Source organism: Centruroides vittatus, unplaced genomic scaffold (assembly GCF_030686945.1).
Source record: "Centruroides vittatus isolate TY-2023 unplaced genomic scaffold, ASM3068694v2 contig_1824, whole genome shotgun sequence".
NCBI classification, from domain to species: Eukaryota; Metazoa; Arthropoda; class Arachnida; order Scorpiones; family Buthidae; genus Centruroides; species Centruroides vittatus.
Genome location: NW_027121123.1, coordinates 2746914 through 2763459, shown reverse-complemented (window position 1 = coordinate 2763459; position 16546 = coordinate 2746914). Strand labels below are relative to the sequence as shown.

The 16546-nt window shown below is 30.2% G+C and overlaps 2 protein-coding genes across 7 annotated transcripts in view; one reads left to right on the top strand and one right to left on the bottom strand.

Moving 5' to 3' along the window:
* LOC136969865 (phospholipid-transporting ATPase ABCA1-like) overlaps window positions 1–12653 on the top strand; it is a 76293-nt gene extending 63640 nt beyond the window's left edge. For 3 of the 4 annotated variants that reach the window (XM_067264159.1, XM_067264158.1, XM_067264157.1), the window contains 16 exons: window positions 890–1073; window positions 1159–1328; window positions 1401–1578; window positions 2226–2341; window positions 2426–2570; window positions 2653–2776; window positions 4472–4601; window positions 4883–5000; window positions 5070–5239; window positions 5317–5458; window positions 5530–5664; window positions 5732–5835; window positions 5907–5999; window positions 10593–10836; window positions 10911–11019; window positions 11093–12653. In XM_067264159.1, the coding sequence (XP_067120260.1) occupies window positions 890–1073; window positions 1159–1328; window positions 1401–1578; window positions 2226–2341; window positions 2426–2570; window positions 2653–2776; window positions 4472–4601; window positions 4883–5000; window positions 5070–5239; window positions 5317–5458; window positions 5530–5664; window positions 5732–5835; window positions 5907–5999; window positions 10593–10836; window positions 10911–11019; window positions 11093–11187 (2257 nt within the window). In that variant the 3' untranslated portion in view covers window positions 11188–12653. The remainder of the gene's footprint in view (window positions 1–889; window positions 1074–1158; window positions 1329–1400; window positions 1579–2225; window positions 2342–2425; window positions 2571–2652; window positions 2777–4471; window positions 4602–4882; window positions 5001–5069; window positions 5240–5316; window positions 5459–5529; window positions 5665–5731; window positions 5836–5906; window positions 6000–10592; window positions 10837–10910; window positions 11020–11092) is intronic. The other variant, XM_067264160.1, reaches the window with a different exon arrangement.
* Window positions 12654–12816: 163 nt separating this feature from the next.
* On the bottom strand, window positions 12817–15978 carry LOC136969875 (tropomyosin-like). 3 transcript variants are annotated; one of them, XM_067264181.1, is made up of 7 exons: window positions 15725–15978; window positions 15528–15658; window positions 15360–15442; window positions 14990–15244; window positions 13188–13490; window positions 12974–13120; window positions 12817–12909 (listed from the first exon to the last, which is right to left on the bottom strand). In XM_067264181.1, the coding sequence occupies exons 2-7, from the start codon at window positions 15637–15639 to the stop codon at window positions 12823–12825; spliced, it is 987 nt and encodes a 328-aa protein (XP_067120282.1). In that variant the 5' UTR covers window positions 15640–15658; window positions 15725–15978; the 3' UTR covers window positions 12817–12822. The 3 variants fall into 3 exon arrangements, with proteins under 3 accessions (XP_067120282.1, XP_067120283.1, XP_067120284.1); XM_067264182.1 differs by having other exon boundaries at window positions 15743–15978; XM_067264183.1 differs by lacking the exons at window positions 15528–15658; window positions 15725–15978 and having other exon boundaries at window positions 15350–15395.
* Window positions 15979–16546: the final 568 nt, after the last annotated feature.

Here is a 16546-nt window from a genome sequence, read left to right as displayed (position 1 = left end):
TTTGGCATAAGCTTGTAAGGCCAAACTAGTTTAGAATTATTATTCAAGTATATTAATGGTTAAATATATTAATAGTTAAAATAAAATTAAAAGGCAATCAATTAGATGAACGATATTTATTCAAACATAATATACTTAATTATAAAAAACGGGTATGATGTTACCCTAGATATCGAAGGTGGCGGCTTGTCTCCAATTTCAGCAATCAGAAGACAGGGAACAGTAGGGATGCTGTTCTAACCTAACCTATTCTAATAAATTACCATAATTATTAGCAACCAAATTATTAGAATAGGTTAGGTTAGGTTAGAACTTGCATCGTCACTGTTCCCTGTTTTCTGATCGCTGGAATCTGAGACGAGCCACCATCTTTGATACCTAGGGTAACATTAACCAAAAACGGTATTGATTAGAAGTGACACAACACTTGTACAAAACTATAAAATAAAAATAAGCTAATCAGTACTTATCAATTTGTATTTTTTTATTAAGCCATGCACTTTTAAAGGTAATTAACTTTCGAAAATATTTTCAAAAATTCAAACAAAATAATAAAAATAACTTTTAAAATCAAACTAAAATTAAAAATGAACTTATTTGTGTTTTATGATGAACTTAAATTAACCATTAATATACTTGAATAATAATTTTAAACTAGTTTGGCATAAAATCAGGTTTTGCCGGTAACATATGTATTTAATGCAATGACTTTTTCAACAAAAAAAAAAGAAATTTGAATTATATAGTCATAAATTTGTGTTGTTTGGAAATTAATTTTGATTTAATTACTTATAAATTTATAACTATAATTTAAGAAAATACATAAATAGTATTTCACTCTGCTTGAAATAAATGCTTTCTTAATTAACAATTTGTGCATTTATTTTAGATACGGAGGATTTACTTTTGGATTTAAAGATCCCATATCGAAAGTTGATTTCACACTAGCCCATAATGCAGTGGATCGACTTACATCTGGTTGGATCCAAGATACTCAGAAAGATACTATTCATAATATTTTGAACATGATTGAAGGAAAAATACATAGCATTGGAATGTCAGATAATGTTAAAGTAAATAAAACAAAATAAATATTTAATGGTTAAAATATTCATAAAATTTTGTATATTATATAAGCAATTTAAAATTTATTTCTAGGTTTGGTTTAACAATAGAGGATGGGCAGCTTCAGTAGGATATATGAATGCACTCAACAATATTTTGTTAAGAGCCAATCTTCCTCCAGGTCAAAATCATAAATATTATGGAATATCGGTCATCAATCACCCAATGAATTTTACTCAAGGTCAATTACAAGTAGAAGTGCTGTATGTGATTTAGACACTCATTTTTATATTAAACTATTTCTTAATTTTTATGATGATAAATTCGTTTTTCAGGGAAAGAAGTGGTTTGAGTCTACTTCATGCAGTTTGTGTGATATTTGCAATGTCTTTTGTCACTGCTAGTTTTGTAATGTTTCTAATTGAAGACAGGATAACTGGATCGAAACATTTGCAGTTTGTCAGTGGGGTAAAACCATTTATTTATTGGATTGGAGCATATACGTGGGATTTGGTATGCAAACAATTTTATAATTATTCTTGAAATTTGTTGAATGCTGTCATTTTAATCAAGTGATTAACTTTGATTTTTTGTTCTTCACTTTAAAATCAAAATTGAAAAAACATTTTTTTATTAGTTAGTGTCTTAGTAATTCAAAACTTTGAGAAAGATTCATTAGTCTTTTCTGTCTTAATTAGAATTGTTTATAAATCATTGTTTAAATTTGGAATTCACAGTTCTTTTATAATATGACATTAATGGATTCTGCTTGGAGATAAGGTACCAAGCGTGACTTATTTTCATACATTGGCATCACATAAATGCTTGAAATTTGTGAATAATTTTCAGATCAGATCAGCATATTCAATTGAGTTACTTTGTTCTTCTGATGAAAGATTCTAAACATTCAACTTCAACTTCAACTTTGGGAAACCACTCATCAAAGCCTTATTACATTTTACATAAATGGAAAAGACAGTCTTAATTCATCATGTACTATCATTCAACAACTGTCTTTTTTTAATTTATGCTAATTCTGATATAAAAAAATTGATCAAAAATTAAACTTAATTACTTGTTCAAAGTAAATTTATTTAAACAATTAGAAAAATGGCTATTTTATGGAGCTGCTTGTACTTAATAACATAATTATTTTTTAGTGTAATTATCTGGTTCCAGCTGCCTTGATTATCATCATTTTTGTTATCTTTCGTGAAGAAGCTTATGTTTCAAGAAATAATATCTCTGGATTAGTACTCCTATTGTTTTTATATGGGTAATTTTATTATTTCAAAATCTAGTGTGAAAAATTTGCATTCTAATAATATTAGTAGTAATAATAATAATTTTTTAAATACAGCTGGGCAAGCATACCTTTAATCTATCCAGCTTCATATGTATTCAGTGTTCCAAGTTCTGCTTTTGTTGCATTAGCTTGTCTGAATTTATTTATTGGCATTGTTTCAACTTTATCAACTTATGTTTTGGAATTGTTTAATGATGATGTAAGTGTCAAATTTATTAAATTAGTGTTTTAGTAAAAGTTTGATTTTGTTATATATATTATTAATCTTATCTATTTGTTAGGAACTACTTACAATAGCCGGAATCCTCCGGAAAGTATTTTTAATATTTCCTCATTATTGCCTTGGACGAGGATTAATGGACATGTTTACTAATCAGTTGACAGTGGAAATGCTAGCCCGATTTGGTAGGTGAAAATTAATAATTAGAATAAGTGTTAATGTTTAAATGTAGTTAGAATACAAATTATATAAATTATGATTATTTTGAACATTAAAGGAAAACTATACTGTATATGTATATACAGTAGAACCCTGATAATCCAAGGTGAAACAGTAAAACAAATATACTATTCTTATACTGTAATTTATGAAAGAAATTTTAAAATAACAACATGTATTACAAAATGATTTGAATAAAAGCACATACTAAAACCAATCCTGTGAAAAGGAATCAATTTATTATAAGAACAAATGTTTTCAACTATTTTTAACAGCCATTTTCAGATCATAGAATCTTACCTAGAACAAAATTTAAATAAAATGGAACTCTCTAAATTTGTGCTGGTTATCATATGTAGAAGAATGGTAAAGAAAAATTGAAAATTATAAAACAGGGTTAAATAAAATACATATAAAAAAGATACAAATATAAAAGTAACTAAAAATATAAATAAGGTTATAAATGTTCATAAATAGCCTTTCATGTATGGAAAGCTATTCCCAACGCCACTATTTCTAGTTTTCTTGTCATAAAAAAAAAACTATTAATAATAAAATTGTCATGACAGTTTCTTTTATTAATAGTTTATATATATAGTAGACAGATACTTTGTTTCATTTTTATTTATTTTATCTATTATATTTATCTTTTACAATTACAATTATACTAAATATCATATTAGATGATGATTAAAATTGACATTTAGTTAAATTGTACATGCATACAAATGATATAACTACCACTGAAATGCTGATATGCTGTCTACTCAGGCTTATTTGTAAAGAATGGCAGTTTCCAGTTATGTATTTTTTCATTTGTGTTTTTTTTTCAGATTGTTCCATCAAAAACATATAACAAAGATTTTGCTGTACTCCTTTTTAGTTATTAAAAAAAACTTATGCAGTTCTCTTCACTTTATGTTGAATTATGGGTATTTATGCAACTTTCAAAAACTTATGCTTTTTCTTGATTTCTGAATAATCTCAGCATAAATCTTCAATTAATGTAGGACCCTAAAAGTCTCCAAAGTCGTGTTTCGAGCAAAATGGCATCCCTAATAATGATACATCTATCAGAAATGTTGTAAAGAAGTTAACTAAATTTTTCTTTAATAAAATATTGTGCTTATTATGTTCAGTCATTCTTCTTGACAGGCAAATGTATTAGTAATATTAAATTTACATAAATTTAATATAAACAGTAACTGAATGACTGCAACATAAAGTTTTAGTTTAAATTTATATGTCTGGATAATAAAAGTTATAATAAACTGCTTAATCTCTATGCAAAGTTATTGAATAATTGAAAGATGCCGTTATTGCATAGTAACAAAGTTCCTTCAAAATCTTAGAATCAAGTATTTTAAAAGAAACAATATATTACGTCTTGTTTATATATGAATTAACAAATAATTGATCAATGTGTAATTCACTCAAAACATCTTTATTATGAAAGATGCTAAAATGATAAAGATATGAATTCCAGAAAAGCAGTGTTTTGAGTGTATAAGTTGATAAGGAATCATATATGTTCAACATATGGTTTGTTGCTTTTTATATCTTATTATGTAAGGATTAATAAAAAAATTTTAACTGAAAAAGAAAGATTTATTATTATCGTAATAAATATTTCATAATTATAAAATTGTTATTTATTTTAGGGATCCAAACATTCCGTTATCCACTCGATTGGGACTTCCTGGGAAAAAATATCATGTGTTTAACAATTCAGGGTGCTGTCTTTTTTATTTTCACATTACTGGTTGAATATAAATTTTTTTTCAGGAAAAGGTAAACAAAATATTTTATTATTTATCTTAATTCTTTAATAAAGCATTTAGTAATTGAAACTTTTGTGTGTTGTGTTTTTGACATGATTATTAAATTTGAATGAAGAAAATTCTTTTCATTCATATTCTTCTCTTAGAAAATTCCACAAATTCTTTTCTTTCATATTAAATTTTGATTGTAGGGAATTAAAATTGAATCTGTTGACTCAAATGTGTATGAATAAATAAAATATTGACAGTATTAGAAATAAATTAATAAATTTTTTGCTATTTTTGAAATAGTTTAAACATGCCAAATTTCATTCCTGATGCGGAAGAAGATGATGTTGCCATGGAAAGGTCAAGAGTGCTTTCTGGTCACACAAATAATGCTGTTTTAAGAATGGAGAATCTTACTAAAGTAAATAGCATTTATTCTTTTTTTTCCTTATTCATGACATTTATTAAATCATAATTTTTCCTATTTTAGATTTACAAAAGTGGACAACATCCAGCAGTTAATCATCTTTGTATGGCAGTTCAGGCTGGGGAATGTTTTGGTTTACTTGGAGTTAATGGTGCGGGTAAGACGACAACATTCAAGATGTTGACTGGAAACACAAGCATTACTGGTGGTAATGCCTACATTAGTGGTCACAGGTAATTTGTACTTTTTTATATATATTAAAATAAAGAATATTAGTTAAAATTCTAAATGAGGAAATGAATATTTACAGCATAAAAACAGATATAGATAAAGCAAGGCAGAATATTGGTTACTGTCCACAGTTCGATGCACTGGATTCTTTACTTACTGGTTGGGAACATTTAGAATTTTATGCTCGTCTGCGAGGTATACCTGAAAAATATGTGCAGAAAGTAAGTTATTCTTTGTACCAAAACAAATACATGAAAATCTTTAATATTCATTGTAAAATATATTTAATAAGGTTGCAAGTTGGGGCATTCAGAAACTTGGTTTGACATCTTATGCCACTCGTTGTGCTGGAACATATTCGGGAGGCAACAAACGAAAACTGTCAACTGCATTAGCATTAATTGGCAATCCTTCTGTTATATTTTTGGTAAAATTCTTATTTCAAATTCCGTATTTCTGAGAGATTAGCAAAATGACATAACAAAATATTATAGGATGAACCAACAACTGGAATGGATCCAAAAGCACGAAGGTTTTTATGGAATTGTATTATTGATTTAGTAAAGGAGGGCCACTCTGTAATTCTAACATCTCATAGGTAAAACTTTTTAAATTTATTTATTTATAGTTAATTATTCAATGTTAAAAATGTCATTCAACTATTTGTAGCATGGAAGAATGTGAAGCATTGTGCACACGTTTGGCTATTATGGTTAATGGACAGTTCAGATGTTTAGGAAGCATTCAACATCTCAAAAATAAGTAAGTATATTCATATAGTGATTTATTCAAAATTAATAACTTATTATAGTGACTCAAATTCTCATTAGCCTACCTGAGAGATTTTTAGAGCATTACAGCCATTGTAGGACTGTGTGATCAATAACAATCGTGAATTTGGTTCCATTCAAGTATTCTCTAAATTTTTTAACAGCCCATACTATGGCGAGGCATTCCAATTCGGTTGCCGTATAGTTCCTTTTAGCTTTTTGGAGTATTCTACTTGCGTATGCAATGGGTCTTTCTTGACAAAGGATGGCCCCTAGTCCAACTGTGTTAGCATCAGTGTAAAGAGTGAATGAAATATCAAGGCAACTATAAGCTTGTCTTTTCAATCCTTAAAAGACTTCTCACATTCAGGAGTTCCAATTCCGTTTGGTTCTTTTGCAACTTAATTGATACAGAGGTTCAGCGTACCAACTACCCATTCCTAAGAATGTACTTAACTGTTTTGTATTGTGTGGTCTTGGAAATCCACTGATTGTACTTTACCTTTTTCTGTGGACAACCCCTTGTTATTTACCTGAAATCTTAAGTAATTCATGTCTGGTTGACAAAAATGACTTCTAGCTAATTTAATTGTCAATCCTGTCTTTGACAATCTTTACAAGACTTCCTCAATATGTTAGAGCTGTTCTGAAAAAGTAGAAGAATACAGTCAAACCTGTTTTTATGCGCTCCTTTTATGTGCGATTTTTATTTGTGCGATTTTTTTAATGCGAATTTTTAATTTGTGCGGTATAGTTGGCGACTAGTCTCGTGCGATTCGTCATGTCTCACGTTGACTTATTATAGCTAAATAAACTTATTATAGCATAAATGCACTTATTATAGTAATATTATTGCATGAATATGCGAAAAATGAAATAATTTACTTTTTAAGTCAACAAAACACCACCTGGACAAAAATATGTAAAACAGACGATAGACCAGACGATGCAGTCAAGTGCTGACATCTGTTGTCAATAAATTCTATTTCGTACGGTTTTGAGTTATTTTCTATGTGAGACTTTTTTTATGCGGTCCCTGTTGACCGCATAAAAAAATTATTTTTTTAATTGTGTTGCGAAAACTATTATTTACAGCCATTCGTGAAGTTTCGTGAGATTTTTTTTAATGCGTTTTTTTTAATGCGGTCCCTATCCCCCGCATAAAAACAGGTTTGACTGTATATGATTATGTCATCTAAGTATACCTCACAATATTATGATTTTATTTCTTGCAGGACTTGATTCATTGGACATTTTTCAAGGCAAATGGCATTACCAGAAATTTGTAAAGTCCTTCATTAGTGATAAAACTTGTCTTAGGCCTATCCCTTTCTTTCACAGGCACTTGCCAATAACCTGATAACAGATGCAGTGTAGTAGTGAACTTAGCATTCTTCAGCGAGTTCAATAATTCTGAAATGATAGACAAATTTTCCTTGCCTGTTATTGTTACACTATTCAACTTACAATAATCCACACAGAGTCTGCTTCAATTTGTTATGGGCTTCACTGTAGCCCATAGCAAATTAGAAGGTCCGATTATCCCTTCTTTTAACATTTCAATAATTTGTCTGTTTTTCTTCTTGTTTAACTGGAGAATACCTATACAATCTGCTCGAGACTGGTGGGATGTCTCCAGTCTCAATTGCTTGTTCTACGAAATTTGCTAGTCCTAGCCTTAGTCACTGAAAATATGCAAAAAGTTATTCAAGATATTTTTTAGTTTTATTAAATTTTCTTTTTTTAATGGAGTCTGTAGGTCCTTCACCTCATCGTTAGTAATTAACCCAGTATCTGGGATGTAAATTTCCATTTCTAAATTACGAAAATTTAAGGATGCCTTATATTTTTGCAGAAAGTCTTTTCCAAGTAGGCATGGAAGGGAACTCGTTGTAATATGGTGCCTTTTGTCTTGTAGTATCTGCCCTCTATGGCCAATTTAACATCAGGGCCTAGGCAGAGTGTCATCCCCAGGGATTTTCTTAGAATTTGGCACCATATAAATTTATTAGTGAATAGTCAGCATTGGTGTCAATTCTGGTGTTGGTCATTAGGTTGTTAATAAATATGGTTAGTTCTGGTAAGTTTGATTTAATTTTCATTATAAGTCCCAAATGGGAGGGACTTATAATGAAAATTAAGGGACCAAGCCTCCCTCTTGGCCTTGGTTTTAGTTTAAATTCTGGTTTCTCCTCTTACCTTTGCTCCAGGTAGGATTAGAAGTTTTCAGAATGGTTTTGCTTCCAGTTTGCTCATTTACAGGGCAGTCTCTCGAATAATGCCCAGTAGTTCCACAAGTATAGCATTGCGTGGGAAATCTTTGAGTCATATTAGGAGCTTCACCACACTAGGAGGTCTTGTAGTCTGTTTGCATTTTGTCTTGAAGCATTGATTTTTCTCAAAAAGTTGTTGGCTGGGCCGTTCTCTTCAAAATTCGTATTCTTTTGTGGTCTGTACTAATTCATTAAGAGAATAGCAATGTCTAATTTCTATATACTCATGTAAGTTTAGAAGCATTTGAGCCATTATGCAGTTGATGATTTCATCCCTGGTGACGGGTTTCCACATATGGTAAAGCTGAACAGTATCTGTACTGTTCAATGCTGTGGATGCACCTCCTTTGCTAGAGCATCTTTGTCTGTAAGAGGAAAATACAATTCTTTAAACAGATGGGTAAATAAATATAGTAAATAGTTGCCAGCTATTACCTACTTTTTTCCTTACATCGTTCTGCCACCATTTGGCAGGTGAACCTTCTAATAAGAAGGCAGCTGTATTGACCCAATGGTTATTCAAGACTTGAATAATGAAGAAATATTGTTCAAGATCCTGGATAAAGTTGGTGACTGGATACTCAGAAGTACCATTGAATTTTTTGGATGATGCAGGTTGTGCATTGACTATCATCAGGGATGTAGTTGTCACTGGTTGGTGCAGAGTAGATACACAAATTGACAGCTTATTAGAAATGCTATCTCCTGGATCAGTTCAGTTCACAGATTACAGTTCCACCTATTTGGAAGATAGGACAGAGGTGATACTCTCCATACTTTGAGTTACTGCAGGCACTTGTTAATGTCAATAATTGTTGTGCTAGAGCTAGGAACTCTTCATGAGTAATGATATTTTTGCCAGACATTGTTTTGCTTGGGAGATGATGACAATACATAAAACAAAAACTTTGAAGATTAGATTGGTGTAAGTTTTTTACCTCTGTATAGGCACCAACTATGTAATATACCATGTGACACAATGTAGGATCCAAAATAACACAATAATATTTATATATAAACAACAATGATTATAACAAGAATTAGTAATAAGTATATATTTCAAATATTCCAAAAAAAGGAGAGATCAATTATATACAAAATAAACAATCAATCAATTATACGAAAAAGAATTTCTTTCAATCAAATCGTCACCAAAATAATTAAACAAAGATTATGCTTCTTACGAGCTGATCGCCCATCAAAGAATGCCAGACAATTCACTTCGATGAAGGTTGCTGTTGGGAGCTACACCACACAACACATCAATCAACAGTTTTTTATCTGTATATCAGTGTAACTCCACATTGTCTTATTTGCATATCCGTGGAACACAGGATCAATCACTGATGTAAATTAGTATATTTAGATTTCTATTTTTGAATTTAGCACATTTTGGAGATTTCTTAGGTATTTCCAACCAAAAAAAGACCCCAAAAAGAAAATATAGACCCAAAACAAAATAAAGATCAGACTTCAACTCCTTACAGTTAAAGACAGCCACATCTTACTTAAGTTAAGAGAAAGTACTTTTAATAAAGAAAGATTCACAAATTAAATATGTAAGGGACAAATCCACAAATAGTGAATCAATCAGCAACCCAATTGGAATTATTCTATGTCATTTAAATGAAATGCATCTTCATCACAAAAATACAATTCTTGATAACCTTAGTTTTTTTCAAGCTCTGATCCTTATGAATATGAAAACTTAGCTGGTAAGTCAGAACAACCTGAAATATCTTAACCTAATTTATACATTTTTCATCATAATTACCATGTGTATGATTAGGATATGACTAGGTCTTCAGTAGTTATCATCAATGACTTTCAGAATATAAAATGGCCATTGATAGATAAACTATCTTGTCTCAGATGAGATTGAATTGATAATTTGGAAGCATATGAATCTAACTGCAAACATGGATTCTGTTCTTATAGTGGAATATCATTGCAAAGGGATTATTCTTCAAGTCATTAAACTGTAGCATAAAGAAAACTTTGGTTTAGAAATACATTTCATTTGGCAATAATAGCACCTGCCACAGTTGAGTGAGTGAAATATATTAATGAAAAATTTTGACAATCTAGCAATTATATATAGCTCAATTTTTTAAAATATTAATTTACAGAGCTGTATATAAGTGCTAGATTGTCAAAATTTTTCATTAATATATTTCACTCACTCAACTGTGGCAGGTGCTATTATTTCCACATGTAATCTGAAATGTATTTCTAAATCAGACAAAGTTAAATTACTAGAACTTATATTAATTTACAATAAGTTCTAGTAATTTAACTTTAACTTTTTTCAGATATGGTGCAGGATATACACTAACATTAAGAGTAGGAGGTGAACTTTCTAATATGAGAGAAGTTGCATCTTATATTGAAAAAACATTTGGATCAATGGCAGTTCTTCAAGAGCAACATCTGAATCAAATGGAATATCAGCTAGCACCAACTCTCTCTCTCTCTCATGTATTTAAAGAATTAAAAAATGCCACTAGGCTACTTAAAATAGAGGATTATTCAATTTCACAAACAACTCTAGATCAGGTTAGTTAAATATTTAATACATTTTACTTAAATAACTCAATATTAAAATTAATAACTTAACTTTTTGTTAAAAGGTTTTCATCAGTTTTGCTAAAATGCAAGCAGATGTCAGTGAAGAACTACCACAGACAACTTTTCAATGCATCTTCAAGAATGGAGTTACATTAAATAAGAAGAAGAAAAGTAAAAATATACTTTATCTTAATTTTTCTGATAAATTAAATTATATATAAACAAATATATATATAAAATTTAGGTGGCCAAGGAAACAATAAAATTACACAGCAAGCAGGAGATATCGAGCTGTTCATTCGAAGACCAAATCCCAACATACCACCCGAGCTAGTGTGAATAAGTGACTTGCCAAGTTGTTTTGTTTCATATTCATACATTCACTCAGGACCTACAATATCTTGGACATGTGAATATCCAAATGCCATTAACCCAATTCAACATGATCTTTTTTATTTTATAATTCAGTTGAGGCATTTAGTGAAATTTATATTTATTAAATAATACATCTCACAGTTGAAACATCATCTCCCAAATCAAAGTTTCACTTCCTATATTTTACAGAATTGTTCCTAGCACATTTATCAGGCTACTACCTATTTTTACAATGTTAGATTACAGAAAAGTATTTATTATTAATATACAGAAAACTATTTTTTAAATCATGCCCCCCCAAAAAAATATCAAATTTGATCTTTGGCTATCTCTAATTGATAATTTAAGAGTTGCCAGCTAAAATTAAATGAAGCTTGCCAATGTAATAATTTATACATACACACAACAGTATATAAATTCCAGTTTTTGGTACATGAAACTGGATGTAAAAGTTTCCTGTGATACTTTCGTTTTCACACTCCCGGTAGGCTTATCCTACTGTGTATATGTACATAATTTTGTTTATTTATCTGATTTCTTTTAGATAATTGTATACGTGCATGTTGTTTTTTTCTCTTCCACATCATGCCATGTTCCCAAATTGTGGCAGGCATCGAGTCGGAAGAGTTGGAATGTAGATAACCTTGCGCGTTTCGGTTTAGTTCGCGTCACCATCATCCTGTTCATTGTAATATAATTAAACACATTGTTATATGACAGATCTTATTCAAAGTTGTAAAATTTTTAAAAAAGTATTTCCATTATATTCCTGGAGAAAAGAAAAAGAACTATTTTATTACCATGTTTGTTTAGTGATAGTTTAGTTCTGATTGTTGATTGTACATTTATCGAAACGGGAATCTTTCCTCCATAGAGGACGTAGTCAGTTTTATTTTGTGCTAGATACATTCCACATGCATTGGCACATCTCTAGCTTTGGAGAATAAACCCTGTTCTTTCTTTTAATATTTACATCCCTTTGGAAGGGCATTTGTGTTGTTTTATTTTATGTAGTAGTAAAATTAATTGCATCATGCCTGCGTCTGTGATTTTTAAGTGATACTGTCATAGTATATTTAGTATTTTCCCCAAATTGCTGCATTTTGTTTCACTACGGGTTTCAGACATTCTGTCGGCAGTTCAGAAGAAGAGATTGGTCTCCGATGTGTTTAGAATTTTGATGCATGTCACACAAACGTTTGAAAAAAATCTCAAAGTTTTCAGAATCCTCACTTTTTATTTTTAAATATCGGTAGCACTTGCGTGCAATTATCATTAAATTGTTTTTAAGTGATATATTGTGATCTTATTTATCATAAAAGTGATATTTAAATATATATATATTTTATTTGAAAACTTATATAATTTTGTGAATGTTTCTTCAATTTCACCTAAGCACAGCTCCTATTAAAAAAAAGTGTAAAAAAAAATAATTTACATTTTAATAAAATATATTTCTTGTGCTAAACAATTGTATTTTAATTATGACTAAATCCAAAACTAAACAAGATATTCGTCCAGATCTACATACTGCATTTAAAATAATCCTTTTTTCTGATCCACAAATGGAATTTTTTTTAATTAAAAACTTTAATATATTCACTTCATGTAATTTGTTCTTCTTCGCAAATTTAAAGGCTTTATGCTGGGAAGAGAAATTTTACAAGAACTGATAGGAAAGTATTCCTGAAAAGTGAAACTTTTAGTAACTTATCATATATTTTTAATAATTATTATGTTAAATATGTACTTTTTGATCCGTGTTATTTTTTATAGCCATCATTTGTCTTTCTTTATCTTTCAGTTTCTCTTGGCTTTCCACCAATTGTTGTGACTTTTTCATCAATTTTTGTTTCAAGGTTTGTATTTGTTTCATTAGATTCATTCTATCTGCATCCTAGAGCAATGATTTTTATGTCAAGATTCATAAATATAGAATATTTCATTACAATTTTAAATAATACCTGATAGCCTATTAATGCAGCATTACCAATTTCTTTTGCTTTATTGTTATAATATAAATTATCACTTTGAATTTTCTTACTCATTTCCATTGTTTCTCTATAAATTCTATTTATATTTATTGACTCATTCTCTAAGTCAGCTATTTGTTCTTTCAGTTTTTCTGTTTCCCTCAATTTCTCTTGAAACTTTTCTTCTATTTTGTTAATTTTCTGTGCTCGCCCCTTCAATAAAATCAAAAGCATCTCTTTTTCTGTCGATAACGCTTTCAATTTTCTAACTAATACTCTTTTGTCATCTTCCATCTAGGATCCAAAATATGAAAGTATTACTATCAATTAATAAGCTATTAAAACTGTATACATGATTTATTTAATAAAAGAATGCAATGCCAATTTTCTTCAAGAAAACTCTAGTGTTACAAATGTAAATCTGTTCTGAACTATATTACCCCACTATATTTTTCCAAAAATAAAATAGAACTGCAATAATGCAAAGCCTCACTAACCATGGATGAGGGATTAAAAATGAAACTTCAAGCTTGCTATATCTTGAGAATTTGGTCTCTTACAAGTGAGAACATCGAATAAAAAATATAACAGTCCAATTCTTGATGGACAGGAATCTTGTAGTTTCAAATAAATACAAATTTATTAAAACTTGGAAGAAAAATTGGCTGTATATGTTCTTTACACAGACATTTGTAAGGCTGTTTTACAGGCACATTACTGATGAATAAACCATGCCTTTTCTGAAAGCACTGTAGATTAAGCTTAACCAAATCTGAATCACACAAATTTCAAAGTTACAGAAGGGTGGTTGTTGCATCGGAAAACCAGACATGAAATAATATTTCAGAGGGCACGCAGTAAAAAAACACAGTTTATTTCTGACCTTCGGCACTCCTAGTGTCAGCACTAAGTTGCACGAATTGCTGCAGAAATTTAGTCCCAATCAAATGTACAGTATAGATGAAAAAGCAGCACAATGGGCTAATGCAATCTATTGCTTTTTCTTCCAACCTGACAGTTCTTCACGTTTACAACTCAGGGTGGCACGGTAAAACAGCCACTCCAGATTGTTCCCAGAGTTGTAAACGTGAAGAAAAAAGCATTGGATCGCATTAATCACTGCAGCACAATGGGCTAGTCATTGGAAGATTAGGTGCCTTAAAGGTCTTAGAATTGACTATTTACCAGTGTAGTATTATGCCAATAAGAATGTGTGGGTGATTTCCAATATTTTCTTGAAATGGCTTATGAATTGGGATGCAAACTACAGAAAAAGTCGAGAACAGTTATTCTATTGCTCATTGTGATGTATAATGTTTGAGAAACACTTATCTGAAGTTTCTTTCCGGCTAATACCAGGCCCTCGATACAACCATTGGATATAGGAATCATTACTGTATTGCGGGAAGCTGGTACAATACATACTTGTAACAACTGAAGAAAATACTCCTGTGATCAAAAAGTATGGGCAGTGGTTTAATAAAACGCAAGATTTAATTTATTCATCAATATTTATTTCGTCCCCTTCAAAGAAAACCCCTCCCGCTCCAATGAACTTATGCCAGCGTTTTCTTCCAATCCTCGAAACTGGTTTTCGTGAAACCCCTTCGGGACTCGCAGCGAATTTCGTTTTATGGCACCAAGCGGAAATGTTAGTCCAGGAAACAAGAAAAAGTCATACGGTGAATAGAAGTATCAGTAAAAAATAAAATCATCAGTTTTTTTAGTACAAAATAAATGTTATCAGATCGAGTACAATTTAAAAAATAAATAATTAGAAATCTCATTATTACCTGTTTCGAAGAATACTTGCTGGTCTGAAGTGCACCTTCTTCTAATTCTTCTCGCAGTTGCAACACATCAGATGTCTGTTTATCCAAAACTGTTTTCATCGTTTCTACTTGTTCTTTTAAGTACTCGTTTTCGTCTTCCATCTTCATTAATTTTTTCTCTAATTTATCACTTTCCAATCGTTTGTCTACTCGATCGTTCATTTCTTTATTCAGTCTATCTTCTGCCATTAATTCTTCCTCTTTTATAACTAATTGCTACAGTAAGACGTGTATATAAAAATAATTCTGTGGTCACGTACGTTACGTTTCTAGTTAATCATCTCTGAATTATTTTAGAAATTTTAATTTTCTACAATTAACACAATGTTACTTGTCGAAGGACAATGGTTTCCTTTTCCGATTCTTCTTTCGATTTCTTCACTTCTTCAAGCTGTAAACGGAGACGATCTCTTTCTAAATCAAAAATTATAACTTATAACTTATAACATTGTCAAATCACTTGTATATTTTAATAAACGTAAATGTTTATCACTTCCACCATTTTTTAAACTTTCAAACTCGAATTTTAACTCGTGGCAAATGGACAGCATCTCTTCGCGAGATGCCACCATTTTGTTTATCGTACTCGTCGCAGCCTTCGAGTTGAACATTTCCAGTGTACAATTTTCCCTGTATATATTGAAAATATTATGTCTATTAGTTATTTTTTAATAAGAATTATAACTTATAAATTACTTCTCCGAATTTTGCCACCGAATTTGGTTTGAAAATTTCCGAATCTTCGAAGAATACTCTTCTGTATCTTTCCACAAGTTTTTCAATTTCTGAAATTGATGACGATAGAAATTGGATATAAAGTTTTATTTTATGGATTTTGTTTTTGAAATTCGAGTTTTGCCTTTATCAGTTTGTCTAAATGGTCGTCATTTCCGGATGGATCCGGGGAAGATCCATTGAAAAGTCCTTCCTCTTCCACAGCATCTACTCTTTCCTGTGACTAAAACGATAAAAGCAAAAATAAATGTTAAAGATTTTAAACAAATTACAAATTTTATTACCATTTTTTATTGATCAAAAGTCAATTGAACAGCCAATTTTCTTTGATTCACGCAGTTCCTAAAAAATAAAATTTAACAATGATGGAATAGTTTTTTCAATTTAAAATTTTATTTATTCTATTAAGGGGAAAGCGCTTTTTAAAAGCAAATATTTAAATGCTAAACAGTAATACAAAGCTGCAAAATAAATTACTTTTTTAATAATAATAATTACTATCAATCCAGTAACGGTTATTTCGAATACCAAACAGTTGGGTTATTATCGGGCTATAAAGCTAAATAATCACTAAGCAATTTGGCGTGAGGCAGGTCGCCATTTCTCGTTAAATATAATAATTAAACTATTTATTAATAAAATTGAACAATTATGGAAGTATGTTAGGAAAGTAATATTAAAAAAGCTTTGCCCCCATGGAAATTTTCTTCAAACGTCCACGTTTGGTATGACATGCTCATAGGCCCGGATTTACGAAATTTACATGGTATCTGCAATTCAGAG

What these genes read in the sequence shown, in the direction of transcription:
- LOC136969875 (XM_067264181.1), bottom strand. Translation starts at nt 15,639, where the DNA reads ATGTTCAACTCGAAGGCTGCGACGAGTACGATAAACAAAATGGTGGCA. An exon ending in AAACCATTGTCCTTCGACAA is followed by an intron (nt 15,245 to 15,359) that starts GTAACATTGTGT and finishes GTCTTACTGTAG; the next exon opens with CAATTAGTTATAAAAGAGGA. An exon ending in CTGCATTAATAGGCTATCAG is followed by an intron (nt 13,121 to 13,187) that starts GTATTATTTAAA and finishes TCATTGCTCTAG; the next exon opens with GATGCAGATAGAATGAATCT.